Source organism: Aulonocara stuartgranti (genome assembly GCF_965226115.1).
Source record: "Aulonocara stuartgranti genome assembly, chromosome: 2".
In the NCBI taxonomy this organism is placed as follows: Eukaryota; Metazoa; Chordata; class Actinopteri; order Cichliformes; family Cichlidae; genus Aulonocara; species Aulonocara stuartgranti.
The window spans coordinates 16,113,861-16,123,079 of NC_138940.1; the positions used below are offsets into that span (position 1 = coordinate 16,113,861).

General features: G+C 46.1%; 1 protein-coding gene across 2 annotated transcripts; it reads right to left on the reverse strand.

Annotated features, from left to right (window-relative positions):
• Positions 1-536: 536 nt before the first annotated feature.
• On the reverse strand, positions 537-2,977 carry LOC309690237 (uncharacterized protein). Of its 2 annotated transcripts, none has more exons than XM_082507160.1 (2): positions 1,793-2,977; positions 537-1,716 (listed from the first exon to the last, which is right to left on the reverse strand). In XM_082507160.1, exon 1 carries the CDS (start codon positions 2,868-2,870, stop codon positions 1,953-1,955), a length of 918 nt encoding a protein of 305 aa, XP_082363286.1. In that variant the 5' UTR covers positions 2,871-2,977; the 3' UTR covers positions 537-1,716; positions 1,793-1,952. The 2 variants fall into 2 exon arrangements, with proteins under 2 accessions (XP_082363286.1, XP_082363285.1); XM_082507159.1 differs by having other exon boundaries at positions 537-1,027; positions 1,655-2,977.
• Positions 2,978-9,219: the final 6,242 nt, after the last annotated feature.

Here is a 9,219-nt window from a genome sequence, read left to right on the forward strand (position 1 = left end):
TCATCATGTGACCAGTAGCATGGCTGCTGTGAGGTCACTATACTAACAGACTGTGCAGGAAGGATGAGCTCCAGATTTGGTGCAGGGGACAATTCTAGGATTTTGATTGGATGTTACTGATTAGGTGGTGCAGCTGATACCTTAACACACCCTCGCGGTCACTTCAGTCTCCAAAAAACATGACTCCCTGCACTGGGACAGAAGCGGCCTTCCTGATGAGCTTATCCAACTGAAAGGCTGTCGGCCATGTTGTCTGTTGTGTTCCAACAGACAACATGGCCGACGCCACCTTCAGAAGCACCTCTTGCACTCCAAAGATCTCTGTCTCCTCAGCAGGTTGAGTCTGCTCTCAGCCTTCCTGTAAAGACCATCGGTGAACACTTATACTTCAGGTATGCCACATAGAGATGAAAGCTGTAATTTATATGTAGCGCCTCTACTCAGGACCAGTACACTCTCACTTCAAATAGAGACCCTAGACATCTTACTAGGTTCAGGAGGAGGTTTTGTTTTGGGGACTCACAAAAGGAGTTGGCTTGGAAGGGAATAACTGGGACCTTTATTGCCTCAGTACCATTTATATACATATACAACACAATAACCCAAATTGCACACTAATAGTGCATTTTAAAGGTGAATACATGTAAAACAAAACAAAATAAAGACATTCAAATGGAAGATTTATGCTGAACAGTATCAGAGCTCTTGGGAATGAATGAAACAGATTAAAGTGTTCCTGTTGTGAAGTTTGAATTGTCCAGTCTGAATTGTCCTTTAAAGTCGTTGAAAACCCAAACAGGTGTACTGTAGGGGAATTGTCAGTGTGCAAACCCTATTATCCGGGTAGGAAAAGTAGTGCATAGGGCTTATCTGTAATCCAGGGTTGCTTGAATCAGTTTCTCAGGCAAATCCCACAATCCGATCGCATGGCTGGCCACACCATTTCACGATCATCCAGGATCTCATTTGGGCTGTTCTCGCCGTCAGTGGTTCCCCAGAATCCTTCTAGTAGTTCAAAAAAACCAATCTACACAAACAGTGCAGAACAATCAATTTCTTTTCCCATTTTGTGTTCTTAACATGAGCTCATTAACTTCTTTTCCAAATGTATTAATCACAAATGGCATTCCCTTTAGCTTTACCAAGTTACAAGAGTTACAGTAACTTGTTTGTACCAGTATCAACAATTTTATCAAAATTACATCACAACAAAGAACATCAGCAGCTTAAACTGTAATGTAAACAGTCATAGCAATGAAAGCGACATTCATCCTTAAGGCTTACAAGCAAATGTAACTTAATTCAGTGCAAATACTATTAAACTTGAAATATGCTCATATCTATTAAGACATAACCATTCTAATATAAACAGAGCTATTGCTTCTACTTGAATACCTCCCCGATCGGAATATGGCTTCAGCGGGGTGGGGTGGCTAACAGCTATTAGCAGCTAGCATCGCATCTAGCATCGGCATCGTTTAGCTCAAAGCATTCAACACTTATAACACACTGTAAAGAACAACAGGAGAAGTGAAACAACACGCCAGATTCTCATAGCTCCCGATTGGTTTTTGTTCAAAGGTTTCTGAGCTGAATCGGCTAGTGAAATACATTATCTAACTTAACAGGTAGCTAACGAAAGCACGTGACTCACCGGGATTTTCAGACACAAATAACGTGACAGACGTTATTCCCTTTGTGGTCAGAGTTCGGGGCCTAATAAAAGAGTACCTTATTAGCATTTATACGTAAAACAATCTGGTCTCATTAACCGGGTTGCAGTATTGCATACCAAGATACTTTTTCCATGCGCTCCGACACGTACTTGACCGCCATCAGAGGGAAGATCTCACAGGAAGAGAGAGGTAATACTTCCTGCGCACTAGACGCAAGGTCGTCAGAACACAAGACTGCATCACAGCGCCCCCTTGTGACAATAACAGGCTATAGCCTTAGATTACAAAAAGGGATTTTGCAGCCCTGTATTTCACATGGGTTACACCCTCCCCCTTTGACCCAGCATGAGCCCCTTCATGCGTCACGCTGTGGTCTACAGATGAACTCTCATAGTCACCTATTGTATAAAGTGCTTGGTTAAAGCTCTCTATGAGGCTCTGCGCAAAGGAAATTAAGGGATTTCCCAACTCAGGATAATGGAAGCGCCTTGGTGGTCGACGTGTCCTTTCTGACTTACGAACATGGTCATTTTTTTCTCCACTGTCAACAGTTTCGTTATGCTCCAGAGCTACCTCAGGGGTTTGTGGGTTCAGATCAATGGTTTCCATAGCTATAGGAGCCTCTACATCAATGGACGGTACATCAATGCTGTCTTCGGCCACAGCTGATTTTTGATTAGTCATAGTTGGTAAAGTTACATCGTCTTCAGTAGGGTGTTGCTCAGCCACAACATCTGGCTCCTCTCCTTCAGCTACTTCAGGAGGTACCCCTACAGGCTCTGCAGGCAGCAAAGGGGAGCTGCCTCTGCAAGGCCCATCCTGAGGCTGAGGGTTTACACAGTCTGCTGGCATAGCTGGTATACAACTACCCTCCGGTACTGTTTTTCCTGTTTGCTGTCGTCTCTTCGGGATTTCAAACACCTGAACCAACTTTCCAGGAATGACAGAAGACTGCCTAGGATAGACAGGTGAGTCGTCTTCAGATTCTGATTGCTCCTCCAGTAACAGAGGCTGACTGCGCCTCGTTCTTGGCCTGCAACTCTTTGGCTTGACCTGGTCAACTTCCTCAGCTTCAGATAAGTCACCACAAGGGAGTAAGAGATCCCTGTGAAGAGTTCGAATAGGACCATCTCCATTCATAGGCTGTACAACATACACAGGTAGGTCTACCATCTTTTCCACCACTCTGTACATGGTTGACTCCCACTTATCTGCAAGTTTGTGTTTATTCCGAAGTCGCAGGTTCCGCACTAGCACTTGATCACCTTTCTCCAAAGTTGACTCCCTGACAGTTTTGTCAAAACGGCATTTATTCCGTTCAGCAACCTTCTGAGAGTTTTTGGCAACGATCTGATAGCTCTCTTGAAGGCGAGCCTTCAGAGCTCTCACATATTGAGAGTGAGATGTAGGAGAGCCATCTTTAACTGGCAGGCAGAATGCAATATCCACGGGAAGCCTCGGCTGGCGACCAAACATTAACTCGTATGGGCTAAACCCAGTGGTCTTGTTCTTGGTGCAATTATAGGCGTGAGTTAGTGGTTTCACATAATCACGCCAATGAGTTTTCTCTTTGTCTCGTAGAGTTCCTAACATGCGAAGAAGAGTTCGGTTGAACCGTTCAACTGGGTTTCCCCGTGGATGATAAGGACTGGTGCGCACCTTCGTGATACCAGCTAGGGCACAGAGCTCTTTAATGAGTTGGGACTCAAAATCCCTGCCCTGATCACTAAGCAGGCGCTCAGGAAAACCATAATGCACCAGAAACTGCTCCCAAAGACACTTCGCAACTGTTGTAGCCTTTTGGTCTTTTGTTGGCATAGCAACAGCGTATTTGGTGAAATGATCAGTTATGACCAGAATGTCTTTGGTGTTGTGACTGTCAGGCTCCAAGGATAAATAGTCCATGCATACGAGTTCCATGGGACGGGTTGTTTGGATACTCACAAGAGGTGCTGCTCTTTCAGGAAGGGTCTTTCTTCTAACACAACGTCCGCAAGACTTAATCTTTCTCTCTACATCAGTTGCCATTTTAGGCCAATAAAATCTTGACCTAACCAAGTCGAGGGTTCTTTCCAAACCCATATGCCCCATGTCGTCATGAAGGCAAGTGAGAATGGTGGACCTTAAAGACTCAGGGACGACAAGCTGAAAGGTGACATTTTCACCTGATTTGCGGGTTCTGTAGAGGAGACCATTTTTCAGTTCCAAACGTTTCCACTCTTTGAGCATTAGTTTAAGCTCTAAGGATGCAGAGTTAGGATTGGAATTTGCTTCACCTCCATTTTCTAACATGTTGACCACATACCGAATAATTGGGTCAGACCTCTGATGCTGTTGGAGTTCTACCTCACTATAGGTAGGTATGACAGAACAACCTAATGTTCTATCATCTGCGTAGATGTCTGGCACCGCATCGGTATGTAGAGCAAGGGACTCTACCAAAGTGATAGAAGGTAGGCTATTGTCAGATTCACCTAAGAGATGACGGTGGCACAAGACACTGAATGTGTCAGCTGTCACATCTTGTCTGTTGGGAGATGAAGAGAGATGATGGGAAGCGAATTGTTTCATTCGCTCTTTTTCTTCAAGAGAAGCATAGTCATCATCCACAGTATCATGTGGCCGCCTAGAGAGGCCATCTGCATCTTGATTGCTCTTACCAGCACGATACTTAATATTAAAGTCGAAGGTGGAGAGAGCGGCCAACCAGCGGTAGCTGGCAGCATCGAGCTTGGCTGACTTCAAAACATAGGTCAATGGGTTGTTGTCCGTTAAAACCGTGAATGTGTTCCCGTAGAGATAATCTTGGAACTTCTCTACAATGGACCACTTTAATGCAAGAAATTCCAGTTTATGAGCTGGATACCGCTTTTCACTGGGTGAAAGTCCTCTACTTGCGTAGGCAATAACCCTCACTTCACCATCCTGTTCTTGATACAAGGCTGCCCCTAACCCAGAGGTGCTCGCATCAGTATGGAGGACGTATGGTAATTTTGGGTTAGCATATCCAAGCACTGGAGCTGATGTCAGTTTCTCTATGATTACCTCAAAAGCTTCCTGACAAGCAGGTGTCCAACGGCTGGAAAGAGGCTCTTTAGGGTTCAAGTATCCGCTAGGACCGGGTGTCACCTTTCTGCCCTTCCTGTATGGTGGGTAGCCTTTGGTAAGATCATTCAGGGGTTTGACAATTTTTGAATAGTCCTTCACAAACCGTCGATAGTACCCTGCAAAGCCTAGGAAAGACTTGAGGTCACTGAGCGTCTGGGGTCTTGGCCAGGTTTTGAGAGCTCTGACCTTCTCAGGATCGGTCTCTACACCTTTGGTAGACACGATGTGTCCTAGGTATCGCACAGAACTTTGGAAGAAGGAGCATTTTTTGGGAGAAAGTTTCAACCCATATTCTCTCAGTTGCTGAAGGACACGTAGAAGCCTGGTTTCATGTTCCTCCAAAGTGCTGGAGAACACGATGATGTCATCTATGAACACCAGAACTTCTTTCAGATTGAGGCTGCCCATACACCGTTCCATTAAGCGCTGGAAGGTGCTGGGAGCGTTGGTGATCCCCTGGGGCATACGGTTAAACTCGTAAAATCCCAAGGGGCACACAAAAGCTGTCTTGGGCTCATCACATTCCTCCATCTCAATCTGGTAATAACCAGACTTGAGATCCATTACTGAAAACCATTTGGATCCAGCAAGGGCTGAGAAAGCCTCTTCAAGGTTTGGAAGTGCGTACGCATCTCGTATTGTTAACGCATTGAGCTTACGATAATCAATACAAAGACGGACCTCTCCATTCTTCTTTTTAACCACCACAATCGGTGAAGCATAAGGGGACTCTGATTCACGGATTACTCCTGCATCAAGGAGCACTTGCAAGTGCTTCCTCACAGCTTCATAATCATTTGGGTGGATTGGCCTGGACTTTTGCTTAAAGGGTGCTTCGTCCTTTAAGTTTATGTGATGTTTGACTTTAGATACATGTCCAAGATCCAAATCATGCTGGGCAAAAACATCAGCATAGGCACTTAGACGCTGGGTAACCCTCTCTTTCCACTCCTGCGGGAGGGGAGAATTGCCAAAGTCAAATGTCAAATCTGGGTGAGCAGGTTCATCAACTGGCTGTGCAGTAACATTACAACATTTCACAGTGTCATCATTTTTGGTTGAAATGGGTGATTCGTCATATATCTTTGCAGGACTATGGAGCTCTGCAATGACACATCTAGAAGGCAGTGTTACGTCATGCTCAGTTTCATTTCTCACCCATATAGGTAACCTATGAGGATGCTTCTTGGGCAAAGTGACAAGACAGCACTCCACAAAAATTCCCCCTGGTAAGGTGGATGTCGTTGGCTGTTCAACAATGGCACATTCACCAGCACTGCTGGATCTGACACAGCCTTCAAGGAGGACCCTCCCTTGAGCTGGTACTACGTGTTGCACCTTGCCCTTAAGAGTTACAAAGCCATCGTTTCCGGCTAGGTTTATCTCTCTCCTGACCTTGAGTGTACGGAGGATCTGCCTGTAGCCATAGACCAACGACAAATCATTGGGATCTTTACCTTGACAATATTCGTCGTACAGAACATCAAGTGCATTTGTCCCAATCAGCACAGGCAAGTCACAGTTAGAGCGCAAGTCAGGTACTACTAAAGCAAGGTGTTACGCCCCTAGTCTAGGCGGGTAGGGACGCACATAAGGTTGGAGGAGAGAGAGACAAATCCCCGTCCTGGTTCCCAAGCCAAACATCCAAACCAGTTGTGAGTAAAAAAAGTGATTTTATTTAAGGACAAGAAGCATAGCTCCAGGGTGAGCCCAGGCCAAAATAATAAACAAAACCAACTAAGTCCCACTAGAAAAGACTAACTAAACCCTAAGAAAGAAAAAAGAACAAACAAATGACAGAGCTATCCCTCGCTCCCTGACCAAGAAAACAGGAGAAAACGATTCCAAAAGAAAAGGCAGCTCACCCCTTCCGCTTCAGCCCACGAGTGCCTAAGCTCTCAGCTAATGCACTAGGAGCGGCTTTTACAATTCACACTCCCACAAATACACAAGATAAACACAGGCTGGGAAAACCAGGGTCAGGACTGCGACGGCTGTCAGGCTACTCGCTCGTTCCACACTCTCTCTCTCTCTCTCTCTCTCCCTGGAGCTGTCAGAGCGGCTTTTTGAATGTGGTCACCTGTTCCATGGTCCAATCAGCTGCTCACTACTCTTCATTAGGGGAGGGACCTGTAAAGAGTCTTAAACACAGTAAAGAGACACAGAACAAACAGCCCACACAGTGTTCTTATGGCCACAGCCGTAACACCCCCCTTCCCAAAATCAAAGACATCTCCTTTGTAGATGTTTTGGACAGTCATGTTTAAGGGAAAACACGGGATAGGGCATCCGCTAACACATTCTCTGTGCCCTTTTTATGACGGATTTCCAAATTGAAGTCCTGCACCAGGAGGGACCACCTCATCAGCCTTTGGTTCGAGTTCCGCATCCGCATTAGGAATACCAAGGGATTGTGGTCGGTATAAACAATCACAGGCGAGGGACTGCCACCGACATACACCTCGAAATGCTGCAATGCAAACAGCAGAGAGAGGGCCTCTTTCTCAATCGTGCTGTACCCTCGCTGATGGACATTGAATTTCTTTGAGAAATAGCCGATTGGGTGATCCACACCATGATGGTCTTCCTGCAGCAATACGGCACCTGCCCCGTTTGCAGTGGCGTCCACTTCCAACTTAAAAGGGCGTGCAAAATCAGGGGCGGCCAGCACTGGCGCACTGCACAGGAGAGTCTTAACAGCCCGGAACGCACTCTGACACGCAGAGGTCCACACACCGCAGACACCCAACCGCATCCGCGCACTCCAGAGCCGCAAAACTCGCGCACGACGTTTCCCCCCCACCACAAACGCAAAAAGGAAACGAACCAATCACACGAACGAAAAGGGACGAGCCCCCATTTATGTTACGCCCCTAGTCTAGGCGGGTAGGGACGCACATAAGGTTGGAGGAGAGAGAGACAAATCCCCGCCCTGGTTCCCAAGCCAAACATCCAAACCAGTTGTGAGTAAAAAAAGTGATTTTATTTAAGGACAAGAAGCATAGCTCCAGGGTGAGCCCAGGCCAAAATAATAAACAAAACCAACTAAGTCCCACCAGAAAAGACTAACTAAACCCTAAGAAAGAAAAAAGAACAAACAAATGACAGAGCTATCCCTCGCTCCCTGACCAAGAAAACAGGAGAAAACGATTCCAAAAGAAAAGGCAGCTCACCCCTTCCGCTTCAGCCCACGAGTGCCTAAGCTCTCAGCTAATGCACTAGGAGCGGCTTTTAAAATTCACACTCCCACAAATACACAAGATAAACACAGGCTGGGAAAACCAGGGTCAGGACTGCGACGGCTGTCAGGCTACTCGCTCGTTCCACACTCTCTCTCTCTCCCTGGAGCTGTCAGAGCGGCTTTTTGAATGTGATCACCTGTTCCATGGTCCAATCAGCTGCTCACTACTCTTCATTAGGGGAGGGACCTGTAAAGAGTCTTAAACACAGTAAAGAGACACAGAACAAACAGCCCACACAGTGTTCTTATGGCCACAGCCATAACACAAGGCTAGAAACCTCAGGCTCAGTTTCAATAAAGCTTTTTGGAAACTTAAGGCTGATGGGTATGTATCCCAAGTAAGGAACATTTTGGCCACTAGCAGCCTCAACATCCAGGCCACTGATAGGCTGAATGGGATGTTCTGAAAGATTGGTGTTGTAAAATGAAGCAGACACTGTGGTCACTTGAGACCCAGTGTCAAGGAGACAACTGCAATTGACTCCCGACACGGTAACATTTGCTGTACATTTCTGTCCTACAAGTCCCTTGGGTAACCTAATCTGGGGTCGTGCTGCACGAGAGAGAGAAGATACTTTGCTCTGAGGTTCCGGTTTGGGACGTTCATGATTACTTTCAGTTCCTGGTAGTCCCTCCCCAGAAACTGATTTTAGTTTAAAGCTGACATATTCTGTTCCTCCCAGACTTGTAGTTTTTGGTTGAACTCCTTACGTTTCATTTCAACTAGTTCAGGGTTTGGTTCATTGCTGCAAGAGGGAGCAATATGACCATCCTCGCCGCACCTGAAGCAGTACCATGGGCGTGGCTTCTTAGTGGGCTTAGTCTCACTTGGGTCAGATTTCTCTTTAGGAAGAATCTTGAACTTAGGTTTGGTTTTCTTATTTGGCTTGTCAGAGTTCTGGCTTGAACTGTCAATAGCTGATGCTTTCAGTGAAGCCACTTGGGCTTGTAGCTTTGCAAGTTTCCTTTCTAACTTATGTGCATCAAAAGGCACTAGCCTATCATTAACAGCTGATACGTCTGTATCATCAGTGACATACTCTCCTACTTCAAGGGAGTTCAAATGTGCCTTAGGTTTAGAATCCCTAAGTGCTGTTTCATTCGGCTGGACTTTGCCACTTGCCGGTCCTCCTCAGTACGTAGCATGAGGAGCAACTCTGGAAATGAAGGTGGCTTGTCCTTCTTCTGCTCAAG